The 22,888-nt window shown below is 49.9% G+C and overlaps 1 protein-coding gene across 1 annotated transcript; it reads right to left on the reverse strand.

Annotated features, from left to right (window-relative positions):
* Positions 1-4,524: 4,524 nt before the first annotated feature.
* On the reverse strand, positions 4,525-21,393 carry Ccm2l (CCM2 like scaffold protein). The gene is made up of 10 exons (XM_051143472.1): positions 21,323-21,393; positions 18,906-19,073; positions 15,376-15,459; positions 15,094-15,277; positions 14,013-14,467; positions 12,414-12,549; positions 9,281-9,344; positions 6,657-6,786; positions 5,877-6,015; positions 4,525-4,913 (listed from the first exon to the last, which is right to left on the reverse strand). Exons 1-10 carry the CDS (start codon positions 21,350-21,352, stop codon positions 4,609-4,611), a joined length of 1,695 nt encoding a protein of 564 aa, XP_050999429.1. The 5' UTR covers positions 21,353-21,393; the 3' UTR covers positions 4,525-4,608.
* Between the last annotated feature and the right edge of the window lie 1,495 nt (positions 21,394-22,888).

The following is a 22,888-nucleotide window of genomic DNA, read 5'->3' on the forward strand; positions in this document are numbered from 1 at the left end:
CCACGCCTAGCTTATGTCGAGACCTCTCCCGTCAGATTGCATGTCTACTCCCCCCATCACCCCCAATCCCCCCATCCCCATTCAGGATCTGCATTGGCAGGAAATGTGCTCCCTCTCTGGTGTCTAGCACAAAGCTGGGTGTTCTCTGAGTGCTTGAAGGCTGAACAGCAGGGGTCTCAGCACTCATCCTCACACAGAGGCCAGCCGGAAAGAAGCAGGGTTTGAGCAGGAAGTTGTGGATCCCTCCATCTGGGGAACAATTTCCGAGAGGCAGCTTTACCATTTGGATCAAACTCCCCAGAGGAGCCAGCTGCTGATCAACTTCCACACTTGCATGATCCCCAGCGGTCTTTGGGAGCCAGCTGTCCTACCCTAGGGGATTTCCCTCTCTTTCGATGCCAGGAACTGAACCATGGTAGGAAGTGACCCCAGCAGGGTGTCTTCGTGTCACAGGAGGAAGTGTGGCCAGAGTTCCTAGGCTCATTGCTTAGACTACCTCAGCCTCAGAACTTCTGACAGCAAGTGGTCACGTGACTTTGGTACTAAAATAGTTCTAAGGCAACTATGGATTTCACTGCCTGTGAGGAAAATTGCCCCACCCTCAGGGCTATGGGGTAAGAGCCATTCTAGTATCTCTCATAGCCAGCCCTGCCGTGGTACCCTGGCCAAGACTGAGAGCAAGAATCTGAGTTCTTTTTTTTTTTTTTTTCTTTTTTAAATTAATTTATTCAGATTACACCTCAATTGTTATCCCCTTGCTTGTCTCCTCCTGTTCCTCTCTCCCTCCCTCTTACACCCTATTCCCCTCCCCCTAGGTCTGTGACAGAAGAGGACCTCCTCCCCCACCATATGGTCACAGCCTCTCAAGTCTCATCTTGGTAGCCTGCTTATTCTTTCTCTGAGTGCCACCAGGCCTCCCCACCAAGGGGAAGTGGTCAAATATGGGGCACCAGAAGTTCATGTTAGAGACAGTCCCCACTCTCCACACAACTGTGGAGAATGTCCTGTCCCTTGGCTAGATCTGAGTAGGGGTTCAATGTTTACTGAATGGATTGTCCTTGGTTGGTGCAGTATTTTGAGCAGACTGCCCTGGGCCCAGATCCGCCCAGCATGATGTTGTTCTTGTAGAACCCTCTGGGTTTTTTGGTTTTTTTTTTCAAGACAGGGTTTCCCTGTGTAGCCTTGGCTGTCCTGGACTCACTTTGTAGACCAGGCTGGCCTCGAACTCACAGTGATCCGCCTGCCTCTGCTGGGATTAAAGGCGTGCGCCACCACGCCCGGCCCCTCTAGGTCCTTCTATTTCCCCATTCTCCCACACTTCTCTCACCTAGAGTCCCAATAGGAGGACCCTGCATCTATCCCAATCTCCTGGTAAGTGAAGACGTTGAGTTCTTAAAAGCCCAAGGCCTTTAAGAAAGGCTGCCTCCCTCAGCAACTCCCTAAGACTCCTGGAGCCTCAGGCCACAGTGTGACCTAGCATTGTCATATCCCTGAGGGCAGTAGGCAAGGCAGGATGGAGGTGGGAAACACCTCTGCTGTTAAGTCCGCATTGCAGTTCACTGTGCGATGTGGCGTCCTGACTTGCCCTCCTTGAGTTCCAGGCCACTCACTCACAAGCAGAGGAGAAACACCCAACAACATCACCAATAAAGGGTGCATTCAGTAGAACACATTTGTTCAACAGAAGGTTCCTGGGACTAGCTGCTCTCCACAGGAGTTCCCCCAGATCACCAGCACCACTAGAGTTCCTGCTGGTAGAGGGCCTCCCCTCCCCCCACTCTCCCCTCCTGAGTCAGGAACTCTGGGTATGTGGCTCAACAGTCTGTTCAAGCAAACCTTCCTGGAAGCTCCGGTGCGCATTGAAGTTAGTCAATCAGCCCTGTGGAGAGGCCTAACAGATGGGCAACATATTGGGAGAAGGTATGTGGAACACCAGCATCCAAAAAGGGAGTGCTATCTAAAATTTGAATGCTCTGCTTGCAAATGAATGTAAAAAAACAAAAAACAAAAAACCATACACACAGGAACCCCAGTGGAAGTGAGCACATGGTCCAGGGGAAGCCCAGGAGGAGGCCCCAGATGTCAGCACTGCACTGGGGATGGACTTAGTTGGGAGAGTGCTCACCTGGCATTCATGATGCTCAGCATGCCAAAAGCCAGGCATGCAGCAGCACACATCTTTAATCCTAGAATTTAGGAGGATCGTAACTTTGAAGCCAGCCTGGGTTACATGAGACACTATCTTAGCAGCAGCAGCAACAACAACACAGATCTCAAGATTAACACGGAAATCAAGAATACATGGTATGCATGTTTATGTCTGGTGTGTGTGTGTGTGTGTGTGTGTGTGTGTGTGTGTGTGTGTGTATTACTGGGAATTAAATTAGGGCCACACAAATACTAGGCAAACACTCTTCTATTGAGCTGTATCCCAGTATTTCCTAGGCTTTTGGAGTCCAAGTCTTGCTTAGTTGCCACATTCAAACTGACAGACAACAATTATAGACAGCCATTATGAAAACTGATGAATATACAAGGCAACAGCATTGTTCACAAACTGTGGCTAGGCCGTTCTGGAAGGGTTTTACCAAGTTTAAACACACATGTCTAGGATCCACTAATTCTGCACCTGGCAGAGGCCAAAGGAAACTTCACATGGGTCCACAAGAGCCAACCACAGAGGTGTCCATTTACAGCAGCGTTTGTGGTAAGACAGAGTTGAAAGCAAACTGGGTGTCCATCACCGGGAACAGATAAATACAAGGAACGCTTAGCTTGGAGTAGCTGGCAGCTGTTGAGTGCAGTAAGCTAGGCTTCCCCACAATAACACAGCCGCATCTTTACATTACAGAGTGAGCTAGGCATGGTGCAACGCACCTGTCCTCAAACACTCGAGTGGCTGAGGTAGGAGGATCTTGAGTTGGATGCAGCATTGGCTACATAACAAGATGATCCCAACATAAGTAAGAACAAAACGAAATACCGCACCTCTGACCACCTAAGTGGCAAACCAGCGAGCAAAAGTTATGAAAGGAAGCAGAAGAATTAGAACCTATTCCAATACCGCTGATGCTGTGTCTGTGTGCACAGACCATACGTAGTGTGTGTGTGCATGTGTGTGTGTGTGTGTGTGGGTGCTGCATGCGTGTGGAGGTCAGAGGCAAGTGTTGAGTGTCTTCTTCAATCTCTCTCTACCTTACCTGTTAAGACAGTGTATCTCCTTGAAATTTATTATTATTAGCATATGTGCATGTGCAGGGTCGTGGTGGTGATGCCACTGCGCTCACGTGTGGAGGTCAGAGGACAGCTCCAGGCTTCCTGATGTCTCATTCTCCTCACTGTTGTTGTATTTAAATTACCACTATTGTGTAATAATTGCCCCATGTCGAGCGCCACTTGCTGTTTTACCAGTGAGACCTAATAGTTGTTTATTATCTGGCCTATTATTATTATTACGTCAGTATAACCCACTAGCAATCAGTCAAGACATAGACACCTGTTATATTTCAAAATAGCCTTAGTTAACCTGGGGCAGGGCAGATATTAACCCCCTAACTTACTTCCCTTAGTGGGGCAGGTAGCCCATGCCATCTGGCTATAATAATTTCTATCAAGCTACCTCCCATCCATAATTCCAAATACTTGCTAATGTTCATCTGGGCCAAATCCTCCGTCCATGCTGGCCATGTGCTTCTCTTCCATGTAACCCATGGCGGCCTTCTTCTCCACTCTCTTCTCCCCAGTCTCTCTTCTTCCCAAGACTCTCTCTGTCTCCCCCAGCCCAGGAACCTTAGCCACGCCTATCTCATTTGCCCTGCCCAGGTGTGAAGGCTTTTTAAAAATTAGCATCAAAAATACATCAGACCAATCCCCAACACACTGTTCCCAGGAAAGATGGGTAAATTGAGTCAGAAAACATTCCAAGTGGAAGGAAAGAACATTTACTGGGGATCGACAGCATGCTAGGCCCAGCACTAAGGTCTTGAGCTCCATTCATCCTCATGGTCACCTGTAGGAGGGTGGAGCTGAAATTAATGGGTAGAAGAACCAGGCATTCCCTCATATCCATTCTCCTAAAAATGAACAAACAGCCAGGCGGTGGTGGCGCACGCCTTTAATCCCAGCACTCGGGAGGCAGAGGCAGGTGGATCTTTGTGAGTTCGAGGCCAGCCTGGTCTACAAAGAGAGTCCAGGACAGCCAGGGCTCTGTGTAACAGAGAAACCCTGTTTCAAAAACCAAAAAGCAAAAGACAAAACAAAACAAAAAAGATTACCAGCACACAAAAACGAACAAATAACCAAGAAAGTTTCTCATCCTGTAAAACTGAAGAGAGGTCTCTGGGCTCTGGAAATGGTTCTGGTCTGGGTTTCTGGTTTGCAGAAAATGGGGCGTGAACTGGAAATCTTTTTTTGTAGGTTATAAGGAGTCTTCATCCTGAAGACTCCTCTAAGGTCTGCCTCTTGCACCCCCTGCAGGACGTTCTCGGTATTGCAGGGACTGAAGCCCTGGCAACTCAATTGCAGAGACAGACGCCCAGAAGGCAAGGAGGGAACCCAGGAGTCTAGGCACCCTGGGCATGGTGTTCTACGGGCAAGTGTTCCGCAGAGCTACAGGTAGTTGTCTTCACCCTGGTCGCCTCCGCTTGTGGAGACATCCTCATAGACGTCATCATCGTCAGGGGCCAGTGCCTCAATGTCATGCGTGATGTCGGCCAGCTGCTGGTGGAAGGTCTGCGCCTCAGGCCTCTGGGCTGCCCCGTCGTAGCTGCGCACTGCAGAGGCAGACGTGGAGCTCATGCTACGCTTGATGCGGCCGAAGCTGTCAGTAAGGATGCCACCCTCGCGGATACCCATACTCTCCAGGAAGCCCTCGAAATAGCCGATGTCCTGGTCTGGGATGAAGGGCCGCATCCCTAGAGGACACAGGGCAAGGTGATTCCCGCATCCAGCCAGCCTGCGACAGAGTGGCCTTTTCTGGAAGTCAGAATTCAAATCTCATCTCGGCCAGTGTGGCTTTCCCCAAGATCTTTCTTTCCTTTTTTTCTTTCTCTCTTTCTTTCTTTCTTTCTTTCTTTCTTTCTTTCTTAAACCTCTCAAAACAGCAGACGACACAAAAAATTTCACGTATTTGTTAGCTTAGTGTGTTCTTAGGGTTATATTTCCATTTATGGGCTATACAACATTTATTAAATAACTACTCAAAACTCACTTTCCCCACCTATAAAACAGATCTTTGTACCTGTTTTGGTGCAAATGTAGTAAGTTACTTCCTACGCCGAGCCCCATAAACATTAGTTTTGTTTCTGCCCCTTCCTAGCTCATAGATTTCCTTACTTTACTTTGCTACTCTGAGTCTCGGTTTCCTCACATGCAAATGGGGACGAAATAACACTATTTACTTCTCAGGAGAGGGGATAGTCTCTAAGATCATGTTTAGCTCATCATAACTGCCAAACGCATGCTCGTATGCTGTGGTTATTAATCCTATGGTGCCTATTAACCCTCTTCGCTGGCTGTGCGACTCTAGACAAGGTCCCTTGCCTCTCCGAGGCCAAGATAGGCTGTGTGTGTGTGTGTGTCTGAATCACCACCTGACCCAGCTTTGCTACCCTAGGGCTTTGCTCATGTCAGCTGCTGTGTTTGTGTGTGTGTGTTTGTGTGTGTGTGTGAATCACCACCTGACCCAGCTTTGCTACCCTAGGGCTTTGTTCATGTCAGCTGTTTCCAGGCAATTCCTTTCCCCTTTCTGTACTCTTTTCTTGCTGTTCTGCTCTCTTTCTGGGTCTCAAAGTCTTGGCCTTAGGGGGTGAAAGAACAAAGTACTCCTAGGTGGTGCCTGGCTGGGGATGCCTGGAGCCAGGGGGAGCTAGGCTTACCGATGAGAAGGAACTTCCGCCGGTCCCCGTAGAGTTTCTGCAGGCCTGCGCAGTAGTCCTGGATAGGCAGCCCCAGGCGATAGTCTCTCAGCAGCATTGCAAACTGCTGGATCTCAGGGGGACCCAACTTACTCCGTAGCTGTGGGAGTAACGGACATCCTTGGAGACCAGTCCCCGAGTGCAAGAGCACCTGCTAAAAATGCTGGGTTCTCTCTGGCAGCCTGCCTTGCTCAGCTTCCCTCCAAAACCTTCCACTGCCCACTAACGGTGTTTGTGTGTGTGTTTGTGGGTGTGTGTGGAGGGGGTTATCTGGTCCTTTGCCTCTAGGAATGGGAATGAGGGGCCAGCTTCCTGAGTCCCAACCCTTTGGTGACCACTTCTGTGGTGCCATGAGGTCACTATCACTCTGGCTCTTGCTTTCCTCCTCTGCACTTGGGGTAATAAGGGAGCACCCCCGCATCTTGGGGTTGTTGAAAGATCAAAGACTATAGATGCATGAATGGTGCTTGGAACATTCAGTGCTGGCCAGTGCTGCCAGTTAAGGCTTTTCTAAGCTGGCCTCTCCTAATTGATCACATCTCCTTCCCTGACTTCTGAGCTCTCCCTCTCCTTCTCCCTCTCTCTCTCCCTTTTCCCCTCCCCTCCCTCCTCCCATCCCCCCTCTCATACACACACACACACACACACACACACACACACACACACACACACGCACACACACACACACACAGTTCCTGCAATGCACCTTGCTTGCTGTAGAGCACTGCTGCCCGAGCTCACCGTGACCATGTAATCCTGTAGCTGCTCAAAGGCCCAGCTGCTGTGGTCAATGCTGCTGCAGTGGGAGCTGTGGAAAGATGGTGTGGATGCGCCACTGTAACACGCTTCAAATGTGTCCTGAGAGCCATTGCTGCAGAGAAAGGAAGAAAGGGCCTTCGCAAACCTGTGTTCCTCCCCCTAGGGTGGGCTAAAGGTGGTTGGGCCTACACACCAGCGCTCAAGGCTCCATCCTAGACCTATCTTGCCCTTCGAAGCCCAGCAACCTTGCAAGCGCCGCCCCTGCTCTCAGCACTCCGGCCATCATTCCTTACCTAGCCTGAGCCTTTGCACATCCTGTTCCCTCTGCCTGGAATGCCCTGTTCCTTTTATCACCAGCTCAGCTGTCATTGGTTCTGGAAAGCCCTCCTGCTCCCTGGGTAAGGTGGAGTCCCCTTCAGACTCTCCCATAGCCCAGGAAGCTTCTTTTCTGTGTGGTATTATCAGGGCTGGCTGCCTCCTGTGTTAAATTGTGTGGTCCCTGCTTTCTCCTTGTTGAATTATTTTTGTGAACTAGGCTGTCTGGCTCATCATAGAGGGTTTTGTTTTTGCCAGGGTCTCATGTGTCATAAAATGGCCTTAAACTCTTTATGTAGCTGAGATGAACCTTGAACTTTTGACCCTCCTGTTCTACCTCCCCAGTGCTGGGACTGTGGGCATGAACCAGCAAGCCAGGTTTATGCAGTGATGGGGATTGGGACCAAGGCTTCTGATGTCCTGGGCAAACACTATGGCATCCCTGCTTCCCCTCCAACCCGGTGTAGGAAGTTCTCATTTTTAACTGCTTTTAAAATAAGATGTCCACACTGCATCCTGGCTTTGAACTTCTGATCCTCTGGCTTCCACCTTCCCAAGGGCTGGAGCCACAGACCCAGTGAGGGTGTAGACTCCTAAGTTCACAACCCACCCTGCCTGTGCTCACCGGCTGCCAGGTCTATGTAGTTTACTGTCTGTTTGACCCTTGGGATGCTAAAAATTTGTTTCCCTAGTCCTCAGCTTCTCCATCTGTAAAATGGGATGATAAAGACTGGGTGCCATTTTGAAAATGACAGGAACTAACATTTGTAAAGCACTTCAGGTTTTGGACCCAACATAATAGGGAACTAGGCATGTAGCTGCTAACAAAACCAACGGTGTGCTTTACAGCACTCAGCACGCTCAGTAAATGTGTCATTAGTGTGATTTTGCTCTCCTCAGCTGAATTAGGCTGGCTGTGGACTAGTCTATGTGCACATGGGTTTAGGCAGACAAATGTGTCAGTGTTAACAGTAGTGTGGTTGGGCATAGGCCACTGGCTGGGGCCACTAACTTGCCAATATCAGACTCTTTACAGGACCAGGGTGACTTACTACTATAGGGCTGCCCAGAACTTTATTGGATTTAAACTAAAAATCCCATATTTTGGGAAATTCCTCAATTCTGAGCTAACTCAGATGGACAATGTTTCTAACAGGATTCTTTGTTTGTTTGGTTTTGGTTTTGGTTTTGGTTTTTCAAGGCAGGGTTTCTCTGTGTAGCCTTGGCTGTCCTGGATTCACTTTGTAGATCACGCTGGCCTTGAACTCACAGCAATCCGCCTGCCTCTGCCTCCCAAGTGCTGGGATTAAAGGCATATGCCGCCATGCCCGGCTCTAACAGAATTCTTAAAAAAAAAATTTTTTTTTTTTTTTTGATGTATGTTCCATGTATCTCAGGTTGGTCTTGAACTCATTATGTAGCCGACAGTGATCTTGAACTTCTGGTCCTCCTGCTTCCACCTTCCAAGTGCAGAGACTGCAGGTGTGCCTCAGTGTATGCAGTGCTGGGGATCAGACCAGGGCTTTGCGCATGGCGAGGGAAGTGCTCGACCAGCTGAGCTACGCCCCCAGCCTCGAATGCTGTCAGCCCACATAGTCCCAGCCTTGCTTGCAGCTAGTTCTGACTGAGCAGCCAAATTTGACTACTAAAGGGTAAGCTTGATTTGTGTGTGTGTGTGTGTGTGTGTGTGTGTGTGTGTGTGTGTGTATGTGTGTTGCTAGGGATGGAACCCAAGGCCTTTCATAAGCTGAGCGTGCATGGCGATGCTGTGCTATCCCCCAGCCTCTATCCTCCTTAAAGTCTTTCAAGAGGCCCTTGATTCGCTGTTGCATGGTTGGAGCTACAGCTTGGACCATGAGGTCACTCTGAGGATGGAGAGAAAGCTGTGATCAGAAGAGATGTCTGGGGTCCAGAGGACAAGGAGGCCCCGACTTCTTGTTATATTTTACATAAAAAGACAAGAAACAAACCCTGTCTTTGTAAACCTACTCTCCTCAGGATTTTCTATTCCACCAACATAGTTCCCAGCGTTAGCCATGACTTTGGACTCTGCAGTCCACTAAGCCTAGGAGACCTGAAGATCTTTGTGGACACAGGTCTCTAAGTCTCTCAAGGTCTAGCCTGGAGCTCTGTTTACCTCCCACCCACAACACAAGTCAAGGTTGGGCTCTTCCTCCACTCCCACCCCCCCCTGCCACCCCACCCCCCACCCTGTGCACTTTAGAGGAATGGCCCTGTTGGGGTGGAGGTGAGGAGGAAACAGTGGCATCCCTGACAAAGGTGATACCCACAAGGAGCTGCAGCAGCTCAAGTCGGCGTCATAGGCAAACGTCCCATCCGTGCGGCAGCTCTCACCTGGGACCAGCAGACAGAAAAACTATCAGAGGTGATGCAAGGACCAACATCCCAGGCTCTCTGAAGCTCCAACCTTGGCAGAACCCTGGGATCTAGTTGTGGTCCATCCCTGATACACAGCCAACCTTGGGGCAACTGATCTTTCTCCTGCCTTCCCCAGTACCTGGGCCCACAACATCTGCCTTTATCAGGTGGGACATGGGGAATGGCAAATGAGAGCCGGTGGGAGAGTGTTGGTAAGTGTGTGTTTGGGTGAGTCAGGAGGATGTCGCAAGAAGGAAGAGGGTCGGAAGTTTGAAAGGAAAGCAGCATTATTTGTGGAGAAGATGCCTTCTCCTCCTCAGCCTGCTCCTCATCTGCCCAGCCATGTCTTCATGTCAGCTCACTTGGGGTCACTCGGTCACTCTGACTTCTCAGTGGCCACTTCCTCATTACAGGCTCTCATAACACTGTCTGTGGTTAGACATTTACTCCACACAAGTTGCAGGAAGGCAAGGCCGTGGCTCTGTTTGCCCACCATCAGCAGTATATCTCGCAGATTGCAAGTGGGCCAGAGACAGTAAGCTCTCAGTGGATTTTGGTTGATGGGCAAACCTGTTGACTGCCTGATGGGCTCTCTTATTTGGTTGCCTAGCATGCTGGTGGAAGCCGATGAGTCACCACAGTGGCTTCCCAACAGGTGCAGCCCCTGTGACTAGGAGGTCGTCACCAGCTGCTGGAGCTGTGCCAACAGAGACCACCCTGTAGCAGGCTGTGCAGGAAGGAATTCATGTAAGGGCTGAGGGTAGCACACAGAGGGAGGTGGCTGCAGATAGGAGCTTTGAAACTAGATACACCGGGTCTGGATTCTGACTCTGACTTACCCGACTGTCTGACCTGTGAGCGTTTACAGACTACTATAAGACTCGGTGTGTTTTATCTGTGGAACTGCATTCACAGTGTCTCAGGTTCCTCCTCACCTCCCTTTGTTCCCCTGTTGAGATAGGGTCTCTTTATGTAACCTTGGCTAGCCTGGAACTTGCTATGTAGATCAGGCTGGTTTTGAACTCAGAGAGATCTGCCTGTCTGTGCTTCTTCCCAAGTGTTTGAGATTAAAGATGTGTGTAAAATAACTTTTATTCTCCTGGTTTAGTGTTGTCTTGGAGGCTAACTGCCTCCTTCTGCTAACCTAGTCCTAGTCCTGGAAGCTTCTAGCCTCCGTACAATCTTTTTTTGTTTGTTTTTTTGAGACAGGGTCTCTCTGTGTAGCCTTGGCTGCCCTTGACTCACTTTGTAGACCAGGCTGGCCTCGAACTCACAGCGATCCGCCTGCCTCTGCCTCCATACAATCTAATCTAGGCCTAGAATATTTTCAGCCTCTGAGAATTGCTGCTTAATAAACTCATCCTTACTTTTTTTCCCGAGCTCTAGGCTGACTGGTTCAACTCAGCTGTTCTGGTTCAAACTTTTCTCCCAGTTGACTTATTGAATCTGGCTTCTCTCAGGGCAGAATTGCTCTGCTTCGCCTCAAACTAACTCAGCCATCTGCTCTAATCTTCTGGCTTCTTCTCATTTTTCTACCTCATTCCATCTATACCTGAGCTCTCTCTCTGCAACCCATCTCTTTATTACTGTCCTGGTAAAACTGCCTCCTTTCTCTGTAAAACTGCCTCTTTTTTTTTTTTTTTTTTTTTTTTTTAAAGATTTATTTATTTATTATTATGTATACATTGTTCTGCCTACACAAACACCTGCAGGCCAGAAGAGGCCATCAGATCACATTATAGATGTTGTGAGCCACCATGTGGTTGCTGGGAATTGAACTCAGGACCTCAGGAGGAACAGTCAGTGTCCTTAACCTCTGAGACATCTCTCCAGCCCGTAAAACTGCCTCTTAAGTAGCTTCCTTTTCCTCTTTTCTTGTGAGAGTTGGGTGTATCCTATTCTGTCAAATCTTGGATTTGTCACCTTTTCTGCCACTCAATTAGACATCACTTTCAAACATGGGTGCTTCCTTCTACAAACTAATTTTACCTTTATTTTTTGGGATTAAAGGCATGTGTCTCCATGCCTGGACCTAAGCTTTTCTTTACCTGAAACTTGCTCTATACCAGGCTGGTTTTGAACTCAGATCTGCTTGCCTCTGGCTCCTGGATTAAAGGCATTCTTGTATTCCAGCTGGATCACACAGACCTAGAAGATCTTTGGATGTGATCTCTTGCCAGAGCAGCCATGTTCTGCATTAACTTTCTTCTACAGATGTGCATCACCCTCATGCCCATATCTTTTTCTTTTTTTAAAGACAAGGCTTCTCCACTGTAGCTCAGGCTGACCGTAAACTCTGATGCTCCTGCTCAGCTTCCCCAAACCAAGGAACTGTTGGCATATGTCATCATGTCTGGCTCTGAGAGGTTTTATTTTACTTTTTAATTTCACAAAATTATTTAGTGTGTATGTGCTTGGGTTTGCATTTGCATAGCCGTGGTGCCCCGTGTGGAAGTCAGATGACAACTTTGGAAACTCGGTCTCTCCTAACACCTTGTGTGTCTGAGGATTGAACTCAGGTTGTTGTCAAGCTTGGCAGCAGGCACTCTTCCCCCACTGAGCCATCTCACCAGGCCAGGCTCTGAGCGGTTTTCATTTGCCTACCTCTCTGGCGTCTGTCCTGGGTTAGGTGAATGAGACAGGTAAGATGCCATGAAGACTTGAGAAGACATGGTACCTTGCTATTGTGCTTGACAAATGATTGGTGCTCAAGAAATGTCCCTGTTAGTCTCACTTTAGTTCCAGCCCTTGATTGCACACATGAACTCACCCAGAAATGTCTGCTGAGGAGCCTCAGGGGGCGAGATGGCTCAGTTAGCCCACCGGTACACACCCTGAACTTTATGCAAAGCAGGGACGCCCAAAATGAGAGAGAAGTTTCAAGTGCCCAAAGTTCAAACTCATCCCAAACTTGACAACCTGATCACTTCTTAAGAGGCCATCATGAAGACTGGGGTACAGCTCAGAACCCCTATAGGCCTCCCTCCGCCATGACTCTCAGGACATCCAGCCTTTCCCAGTGCTTTCTGGGAGTTTGGTACTCACTGCAGCTGGAGAGCCACGGCCTCTTCGGAGTGGATCTGTAGTGGTAGCCGGCCCGGTCTACACACTCGATGCTCTGGTCCCCATAGATGATCTGGAAGACTTGACAGATGACTGCGCAGGACTCCTCAGCAGCATCCTGGTCAGGGGGTGGGTGGTAGCAGGGGCAGTGGGGGGGGGGAAGAGCTCAGGCTCTTGCCTACCCCCCAGGGCACGCCCGCTCCCTCAGGAACAGCGGTGAGCCACATACCTGCAGACCTCCTTAAACTAATCTCAAAGACATTTCCCCTCAAAATCGTATGGTTCCCCTCCTCTCTTGTTCCTATGACCCTTTTGTAGAATCCGGAGGCAATTCCAGCTCCCCTGTCATGAAAGTACACTCCAGACTTGCACGGGACTCATGGCCTGTCACGATGTTTATCTAGCACAGGGCTCGTTTTAACTGAAAGTGCAGGCGTGGCAGGTGAAGCCCAGTGTGGAGATAGGATGAGCAGGGAGGAGGGACCCTTCCAAGGATCAAAACTTTCGGCTCAGTGCCATTCCTATTACTGGACACAGTGCATGGCTGTGGGTTGTCTAGTGCCTAACGCCATAGCGGGAGCACTGCAACAACAGTGCCCCTGGTAAAAGGAAGAGGGGCTCGGCTGGAACTTTGGAGATTGAGCATTTGAGGGGGGAAATCTGCCTCTTCAAGCGAAAGTCACAGAAGGCAACAACTGATTGAAAAACACCATGCTTGGGCTGGAGAGATGATGGCTCAGAGGTTAAGAGCACCGGCTGTTCTTCCAAAGGTTCTGAGTTCAAGTCCCAGCAACCACATGGTGGCTCACAACCATCTATCCTGCGATCTGGTGCCCTCTTCTGACATGTAGGTAAAGCATTGTATACATAATAAAGAAATAAATGAATCTTAAAAGAAAGAAAGAAAGACAAACACCATGCTTATGAAGATACTGCCTTTTTGGTACCTCTGAAAAACCCTAAGGTGAAAATGAAAATGTAACTCAGGGTGGGTATCTGTAGCCTGATATTTAAACCAGGATCGGACTTTGCCATGACCCTAGGATAGGCAGGGCAAAGAGAGAAGACCCTCATTTTATAGCGAATGTCCAGGGGCGTAATGGAGTTATGTGATTTATCTGAGCGCATCACAGGCTCAAAGCTTCATGCAAAGGCTGGCACTGGTGGGTTTAACTCTGACCTCTGTGCTTGGGACCACTGTGGCGCAGGCAGGAGGCTAGAAGCTCAGACACCTGGAAAGCAACTCGAGCCTGGGCCGAAGCCCTAAAAACCCCACAGTTGAAGGCTTTTCAGGCCCTTGCTTCTACTGACTTCTTACTTCAGTTTAAACAATACAAGCTAAGTTTTCCTGTTGTAACAGGGTCTCTTCCTCCGTTCCGTATCACACAGCCTAGCGGAGCCAGCCTTGCCCATCTGGCCTAGCTTTTCTGGCCATGCCTCTGTCCTTTTTCCATTCCCTTAGAGGCTGCTGTGAGGATTAAGTGTGTTAATATTGTCTCGTGTCTATCTTGGGTCGGTGTGATTAGTGCCTTAGTGACTGTCACAGTGATGGTGCCAACACTGCTTCTCGCGCTCGCTCACTCTGTTCGCCACAGCCAGGATGACCAGGTTGCAGTACGCATCGGGGCTGGGGTTCTGGGGATCCAGCGGGTTGGGGCCCGGGTGGCGTCGCTCCCAGCTGCCGCCGACGCCGCCACCCGCCTGCCGCCTCTCCCAGCTGCCACCAGGCTTGCCCGCGCCGCCACCTGCGTGCCGCCGCTCCCAACTACCGCTGAACGTCTGTCGCCGCTCCCAGCTGCCCGACGCCCTGGCTCCGGCGCGCTGTCGCTCCAGACTGCCGCCGCCGCCCGCCGCTCGGGCCTCTGCACCCGCGCTGCCGCCCCACGCCATGCGCCAGTCCAGGCTGCAGATGGTGTGGCGTCGTTCCGCCGTGCCCACCCGTCGTTTCTCCGGCGCGGCCCCCGGAGGGCCGGGATCGCGACCCGAACCTCCGGGGCTGGCATCTACGCCCGCCGGCACCGGGTCCACGCCCAGACCTAGAAGAAGTCGGGGGCTGGGGGGTCAGCAGCAGGAGATTGCGGCCTTTCCGAGGCCGGTCGGAGGACCTCCGCACGGTTCTGAGGTTCCCTGCACTAAGGCTTCGCCCCAGCACCAGCGCCCACGCAGTCCGGCTGGTACGCTGACCTCGCCCCCCACTCCCGCCCCTGCAGCCTATGACTCTGCCCCAGCCCTCCAGATGGTGGCCCCAAAGTTTCCACCGTCTCCAGCACACCTAGTGCCCTTCTCCTCAGACTTTCCTCCTGAGTTGAGGGAGGTGGCCAAGTTGTCTCCTTTCTGGGTACCTTTCTTTTTGGTCTAAGTATCCCCGCCTTCCAGTACAACTTTTCCCTGCTATCTTCAGTCTCACCCCTAGACTGCTAACCTGAAACCTTCTTGCAAATTCAGAGCGGACTCCTCCCCCAGCCCGAAGGCGCCCCCTACTGTCAGAGCCAAGGGATTATGTCTTCCATCAGCCCCTTTTAAATTGAACTCTTCTAAGGCTTTGAACTCAGGACTCTCAACTTCTCTGCCCAATCTAACCTCCTCAGTCTGATCAGGCTGCCTACCCATCATCTTCAACCCCAGCTCTCTCCTTTGGTGCCTCCCCTCCCCCGCACCTCACCTGTCTTAAGCACTAGCAGGTGCAGCGCGTCGTCCTGTAGGTAGGAGGCCGCGGCGATCTCGTGCGTGGGGATGCGCAGGATAAGCTCCTCGTTGTCCCGCCAGGTAAGCAGCAGGCAGCGTGCAGAGAGGCTCAGGATACTGTCCTGCTCTGGTGTGATCTTCAAAGGCAACTCCTTCAGCTGCTGCGGGGTGGGTCGGATCACCTGAGTCTCCGGGAGTTGGGGGGTAGGAGAGGGGAAAAGGGAGGAGACTCTGCCCTCCTCCCTTCCCAAGACCTCACCCTGGCCGTGTCCAGCAGCTGCAGGAGCTCGTCTCGGCTGGAGGGGTTCAGTGAGGAAGTCACCCATGTGAGGTGGCCCAGGAACTAGACAGGAAATTGGAGGTCACCTTGAAGCCTTGGGAGAGATTCTAACCTCCTCATTAATGTAGGACAGGCTGAAATACATTAATAATAACCTGTGTGATGGCTTTTTTTTCCCCCAAACAGGGTTTCTCTGTGTAGCCTTGGCTGTCCTGGGCTCACTTTGTAGACCAGGCTGGCCTCGAACTCACAGAGATCTGCCAGCCTCTGCCTCCCGAGTGCTGGGATTAAAGGCGTGCCTGGCTGTGATGGCTAACCCACCTGTGAAGGACTGAATTGGACCTTTTGAAATGAGAGACCCATCTTCAGTCTGGGCCACATCTTTTGCTTGCAGCCCACTAAAAGGGGCACGGACAAATGGGGCTTTTGGGTTTTGCCTGTTTCCCCCCACTCTTGCTGGCAAATTCATCTACGCTGAAGCCGAGGCATTCCTTCAATGATGTTAGATCCTAATTCGTCAGGATTTTGACAGAGACTGAAGACCAGCTCAGTCATTTAGCCTCACAGACTGAACAACTTCCAGATTCTTGGCTTTTCTGTTAGAAGTCAGCCTTTGTTGGACCGGCTGGACCATGGCCTGTAAGCCATTTTAATCTCTGCCCTCCTCTATCAGTTCTTGGCTAAAACAACCTTTTGTAACATTTGTAGAACTCATAATATAAGCCAGGACCCAACTCTGAGTTTTTATATGTGCATACACACATGTGTATATATTTTCCCATCTACTTACCCTTACTTTAAGGATTAAAAGGCTCAGCAAGGTATAGCTTGTAAGGACCAAACTAATGTCATGTTCTGTATGTTCTGTAACTAATTCCATGGTCTCTAATTTCTGTGAGAACTGTGACCCTTACTTCTCCCTGCATCCGGAGAGTGACCACATACTGCTGTAAACTGCACCTGCCAGCAGTAGCCAGAAATTCCACTGGATACAATCAGCATCCAATGCTTCTCTGAGATTTAAAACACACACACACACACACACACACACACACACACACACACACACACACAAAACAAAACACTTCCCCTTGAGATCCAGCCTCCACCCAACCTGCCTAAAGGTCGACCCCTGACCACTGCCGCCCCCCCCCCACCCCACCCCCCCCCTACTTATTTTTTTTTTCCCTTTATAAACCCTTGAAGCTCCAGTGTCACTCTCCTATCCTGCTGCGTCAGGAAGATTGTGACCTGAGCACAAGCCCATAAGTCAGGTCCCTGTGTATGTTGCATCGGTATCAAGCCCTGGTGGTCTTTTTGGGGTTCTCTCTATCTGGGCAATCTGGGTGCTACAAGCTAACTTGGCCCAGGATTAGCTAAAAAGGGTGAGGCTGGGCAGGTTGTAGTGGAGCATGCTTATTTGTAATCCAGCACTTAGGAGGTGGAGACAGGAAGTTTAAGAGTCCAAGGTCAGCCATGGGAGATCAGCTGAGTGGTGGTGGTGGTGGTGGTGGTGGCGCACTCCTTTAATCCCAGCACTCAGGAGGCAGAGGCAGGCAGTTCTGAGTTTGAGGCCAGCCTGGTCTACAGAGAGAGAGTTCCAGGACAGCGAGGGCTAGACAGAGAAACCCTGCCTTTTAAACAAACAAACAAACAAACAAACAAAAAAGAGTCCAAGATCATCCTTGTCTTCATAGCAAGTTCAAGAGCTCCCTGGGCTACATCAGACACCTGTAAGGTAGGGAGCAAGCTTGATTGAATGTGCCAGAGCCTACATTTCCACCCCTAGCTGACACACACGGACACATGGCCATCTCACTCCACCAGGTTCTGCAGGAAGCAAAAGTCACTGATACAGTGCTCCTCCCTCCTCTGTCCCACTGCTGTGTTGAAGATCAGATTTAGAGTCTCTTTACATGCTAGGCCAGACTCTAACATTGTGTGTGTGCGTGCGTGTGTGCGTGTGAGCACACTCGTGAGTGTGTGCGTGTGTGTGTACTCTCGTGTGTGCATTGTCTTTTTTTTTTTTTTAAGATTTATTTATTTATTATTATGTATACAGTGCTCTGCCTGCATGTACACCTGCAGCCAGAGGAGGGCATCAGAGCACCACTATGTGGTTGCTGGGAATTGAACTCAGGACCTCTGAAGGAGCAGTCAGCGCTCTTAACCACTGAGCCATCTCTCCAGCTCCCTCGTGTGTGCATTTTCCTGTCAGGGGGTGCAGGCATATGCCACAGCCCCTGTGGGGCAGTCAGCAGATAAGCGCTTGCCTTCCACACTGTCTGAGGCAGGGTCTATTGTCTATACTTCACATGCCAGACTTGCTGGCTCGCAGGCATTCCCCGGTCTCCACCCCCATCTAGACACTGTGGGCTTTGTGTGTGCCTGGCTTCCCCGGGGGTTTGAAGGAAGGATCTCTGGTCCTCAAATTTGCTAGCAAACATTTTATCCATTGAGCCATTCCCGTCTCCACGCCTGCCCCAGGCCATGATCTACTATTAAATTTTGAATGAAAATTTCCTTGCCCAGTGGCTCTCCCCACCCCACGCATTATTAATCCTTTAACAATCTCATTGTTACCTCATTACAGATTAAATGGAAAGAAGCATTGAATTAATACATCATTTTCTTTTAAAAAATGCTCTCAGTCAATATACGAGTTCCCAATCCATTCTTAGTTATAACAACATTACTTCTTAAATGTTATTTGGAATGAGGTTTAATTTTTATTACTTTAATTGCAGTCTTCTGGGTGAATTTCACCACTCACATCTTTTTACTCTGTAAATTTTCAGCCCTTGGTTTTTAAACATATTCATTTTCTGTCTTTTCTCTATTTAAAGGGTTGCCAGATAAAATACAAGATGTCAGTTAAACAGCAATTTTGTTTTTAGGATTGTTTTTGTACTTTCAGTTCTATTTAACATTTGGAGCATATTTATGCTAAAAAAAATAATCACTGCTCATCTGCAATTCAAATTTAACCAAGTAGCCTGTTTGTTCAATGCCCAGTTCCTACCTCACACCAATCTTTGGTTGATGAGGACCTGTTTCCCTCTTCAACACTCTTTCATAGTGATTCTCCTTCTCCCTCACCCCCAGACCTGCCTCCTATGCTGGGTATGCAGCCTGGGGCCTCCAGAATGCCAGACCAGTGCTCTACCACCAAGCCACATGCCAAGCTGCACCCCCCTCCCCCTTAACTTGGACACTGACTAGCAGGACGCCTGCAGACAAGAATCTCGTGAGTAGGCTGAACTTTTGGGAACACAGCACAGTTTCCCACTCAGTCTCCTGTGGGGGTAGGTTCTGAGCCCCATGTTGGGACAGGAATGCTGAGGCTCAGTGGGTGGGTGTCACTTGATGAGGGCGTTGCAGCCTGTGGCTGTGAGGTAGGAGGCTGTTCGCGAAGAGCCACAGCTTCCTTCATGAGACACAGGGTATGGCAGAGGTCGGTGTGCCTCCAAGCCCAACCCCCCTCCCTGACCTTCTAGTCCCATGCTCACCTTGACCTCTTTCTCCAGGTAGTCACACAGCAGGATGTGGGGGTCGATGAGGTAGTCAGGGGGATAAAGAGGCATAGAGTGTAAGGGCCTGCGACTGACATTGCTCCTGAAGGCAGCCTGGCGTGAAGCCTTTGGGAACACCAGCCTTCGAATGGGGGACACAAAGCCCTGGGGGAAACAGGAAAGTCCTGATAACTACAGCACTGGCTTTATTTTATTTTTATTTTTATTTTTATTTTTTGGTCTTTTATTGAGAAAGGGTCTCTCTGTGTAGCCTTGGCTGTCCTAGACTCACTTCATAGGCCAGGCTGGCCTCGAACTCACAATGATCCACCTGCCTCTGCCTCTCGAGTGCTGGAATTGAAGGCGTGTACCACTATGCCCAGTGCACTGGCTTTATTGAGCGCATACAAGCTCAGCTGTCTTCCACAACCTATGTTAATCCTAAAGACTTTGGGAGGATCAGTCCCGTGACTCCCCTTTCTCAGATGAGGAAGCAAAGAAGCCCCAGACTGAGAGAACACCAGCTGGTGAGGCGTTCCAGTTCCCAAACCTGCAATCTAACTACCCGGGGAGGGTGAAGCTCCTGCCAGCCAGCTCCATTCTTTGAAGGCCAAGTGGAGGATGCCTAGGCGTTTGTTAAGCTACTGCTTGCTACTGTTTGTGAATTAGAAATACACATGTAGGGCTGGAGAGATGGCTCAGCGGTTAAGAGCACTACCTGCTCTTCCAGAGGTCCTGAGTTCAATTCCCAGCAACCACATGGTGGCTCACAACCATCTATAATGAGTTCTGGTGCCCTCTTCTGACCTTCAGGTGTAAATGCAGGCAAAACATTGTATACGTAATAAATAAATAAATCTTAACAAACAAACAAAAAAAGAAATACACATGTATACATGGATGTAAGTATAATCCAGAGATGACAGTATAAAAACGCCAAGGATGGATCAAGGCTATAGGTGCAGAATCCAGGGCTCAGGCCCAGTGGGCAGCACCTAAAATTCAAAGAACATGTAAGCTTTGCTTGGGAGCTGCTGTTAGAGAAGATTATTCCTAGGCCAGCAAAACCTGGGAATCCGAGAGAACACTGCTTCCTGGGTCCCATCCTAGACCCAACCTGAAGCCCTGGAGGCAGCAATCCGGTGGCTTTCCCCCCTCGTGGCATTCTAGAACTATCTTGGCAGTTTCTAAAGCTTTGGGTGCTAGGACTACATATGCCCCAGCCAAGCAAACAACAAATTCTGTTAGCACGTGTGCTATGCTGCTTAGCTTCTCCCCCAAAGACAGGCACAAACAGGATGGGCTGACATGGAGGAGAGCACTTGTCAAGAGAAAGGACCTCACTTAGGAGGCCAAAGCAAGAGAGTTGCTGTGGGTTTGAGACCAGCCTGGACTATATAATGAGTTCAAGATCAGCCTGAGTTACATGGCGAGGCCCAGTCTCATAAATAAATATGTAGACCCAAGAGAAGATATGTGCATTTGTTGGTCCCAGTGTGTATGGGTACTGGAGACCTTAACTAGGGCCTCACACAAATATCTCTGAGCTGTGTGCCTCCAGCCCTCCTTGCATTTGAAATTCTTATTACCAATTTGCAGTTTTGGTTATATCACCTGGGTCCTTATGCATCCCAGGCAAGCATTCTGCTGAGGAACAACGCACCCAGCCCACTTTTACAATTTTGGGAAAGGTTCGCATTAAATTACCCACCAATCTTACCTACCTTAAATTTTTAATCCTCCTGCCTCAGTCTCCAGAATAGCTGGGGTTACAGGCCTTTACCACCATACTGCCCTCATGGGAGTGCCTTATAAAACATCCTGAACATAGTTTCTTGGGTGAAGAGGACTCTGTACAGATGGGGGTGAAGTGGGAGTCGGAATAGTAACAAGTAGGAAACCCTCTCAAATTCAGAAAAGGAGGAAGATAGGGAGGAGACTTGGGGTGCTTTAATCTGAGGCCCCAGGAGTGAGTTCTTGCACAAAGGTGGGGAGGGCAGGTGTAGTAGTTTGGGAGAGAGCCAGAGAGCAAGGGGGAGGCCCCAGTCTGGATGGGCAATCTGCCAGCCTATAACCAACTTGGATAGGCCTTTCTATCTGAGTGAGCAGGGAAGGGGTCGGCTGGACGTCTGTCTGTCCCTTTCTCTGGGAGGCTGTTGGAAGCTACTACCAGAATGTGCAGGAAGCAGGGTCCCCAGGAAGACCCAGTCCATCTCTCGGCACAAGCATGCCAGAGGCCACTAAGAATGAAGCTTAGAGCGGACCCCTGATGTCTGGCTGCCCAGGCCAGAATGGAAGAACCTTCCAAAGGAGAAGAGAGGCCGTCTTCCTTGTGCCATTGTCCACCTCCATGCCAGCTCACCTCTCTACCCCACCTCCAGGAACATTTCTGTCCCTCTCAAACGCCCACCTACCTTCTTCCCTTTCTTGGCTTCATATTCCATGGTGCAACAGCTCCTCTGCTCCTGCCACCCTCCTAGCCACCCCCTCCAGACCCCCCTTCACTTCCTTTGTTCTTTTTCCTGCCTGGTCGGAAACTCCACCAGCACCAGAGTTCCTGCCCCTCCCATCTGATGGTGGGGGTGGGGTAGATGACCCTATAACTGAAGGCTGGGAGCCAAACATGGTGACCAAGGGACTTGGCAGTTGGAGCAGACTGAGGACCACCACCCCCTGCCCCCCTCCCTGCCCCAGCTTGGAGATCACACTTGGTCACTCCCTATGTCTACCACCAAACGTCACTGGTGACTTTGCCAAGGTAAGACAACAAAAGCCTCTCTCAAGTTCTGCTGCCAGCTTCTCTGTGTGCACTAGGAGAAAACTCAGCCTTTCCCTGAGACATGGTGGGGGGAGTGGGTGGGAAATGCTTCAAGCTGTGTCCAAACATCAGCATCATCAGCATCAGCATCAGCATCATCAGCATCAGCATCAGCATCAGCATCAGCATCAGCATCAGCATCTTCACAGAGAGTGGTCTATGGGAGCCTCTGGGACTGGCTGCCTGCTATTTACTTAACCACTTGTGCCTCGGTTTTCACATTCAGCTTGGCCTCATAAGATTAAAAACACGTAGAAGAGCTCCCGGAACATATTAAGTAGTCCATAAATATTAACTACTAAAGCTGAAGGTGTTGAGCACGTACACCTGCAGGCCCTGGGGTCTGTCCTTAGCACTGCAAATGAATAAATAAATAACCCAATTCTGTTTCCTTATCTATTGCTGCCAGGATGCTTCACAGTCTTTTTTTTTTTTTTTTTTTTTTTTTTTTTTTTTTCATATTTCACCTCCTTTACTCCTCACTATATCTGGGACCATGATTTCTATTACATAAAATTTTAAAACCCAGTTTCATGTGCAGATCCTAGCTCAAGGTCACACAGGTGACATGCTCAGCAAGCATTCTGTACTGGAGGGGGGGGTGTTACCATGTTATACAGTAAGTATGAGGCCGTGGGCCTTCCAGCTTGACTGGACCTGAAGTCTAGTGCTCAATACTGCTAAGGTGCTCGCCTCCTGTCTGCTTTATTGAGCACACTTGGGGACATTCTGAGTGTCCTATGTGCACCTGCCACAGTCCCTGGCACCCAGAACTACCTTACTAATGTCTCTGGCTAAAGTGAGAATTTTAAGCCCTGGGCCCCCGCTTCCTTACCTTTTCAATGGAAAGGTGATCTGCAAAGCCCTGCCTCACTAGTCAGGATGTGACAAGGGAGGCACAAGGCCACAGACTGTAAACAGCAGACACCAGGGTTTGGGACTCTTCTCATGGCGTTTTTTAAATGGTGTACCACATCACGTCTGGATGGTCATCACTCCTGGATATGGGAGCTACAGGAGACTCCCAGCCCTAGCCATTCCTCTCTCTGTCCACACATCCGAAAGGAAATGGTGAGGCACTTAGGTGCCAGACCTTCAGCCTCTCCCTCCTAAACCCCTACATCCTGCCAGTCACGCCAGTTATGTCTGCACCCTCCCTCCA

The sequence above is a fragment of the Acomys russatus genome, chromosome 4 (genome assembly GCF_903995435.1).
Source record: "Acomys russatus chromosome 4, mAcoRus1.1, whole genome shotgun sequence".
Lineage (NCBI taxonomy): Eukaryota > Metazoa > Chordata > Mammalia > Rodentia > Muridae > Acomys > Acomys russatus.

Coding starts and splice junctions, on each gene's coding strand:
- Ccm2l (XM_051143472.1), bottom strand. CDS start 21,352: ATGGAATATGAAGCCAAGAAAGGGAAGAAG. Junction 6,787..9,280: donor TTGAGCTGCTGCAGCTCCTT/GTGGGTATCACC, acceptor CTTTCTCTGCAG/CAATGGCTCTCAGGACACAT. Junction 6,016..6,656: donor TACAGGATTACATGGTCACG/GTGAGCTCGGGC, acceptor TTACTCCCACAG/CTACGGAGTAAGTTGGGTCC.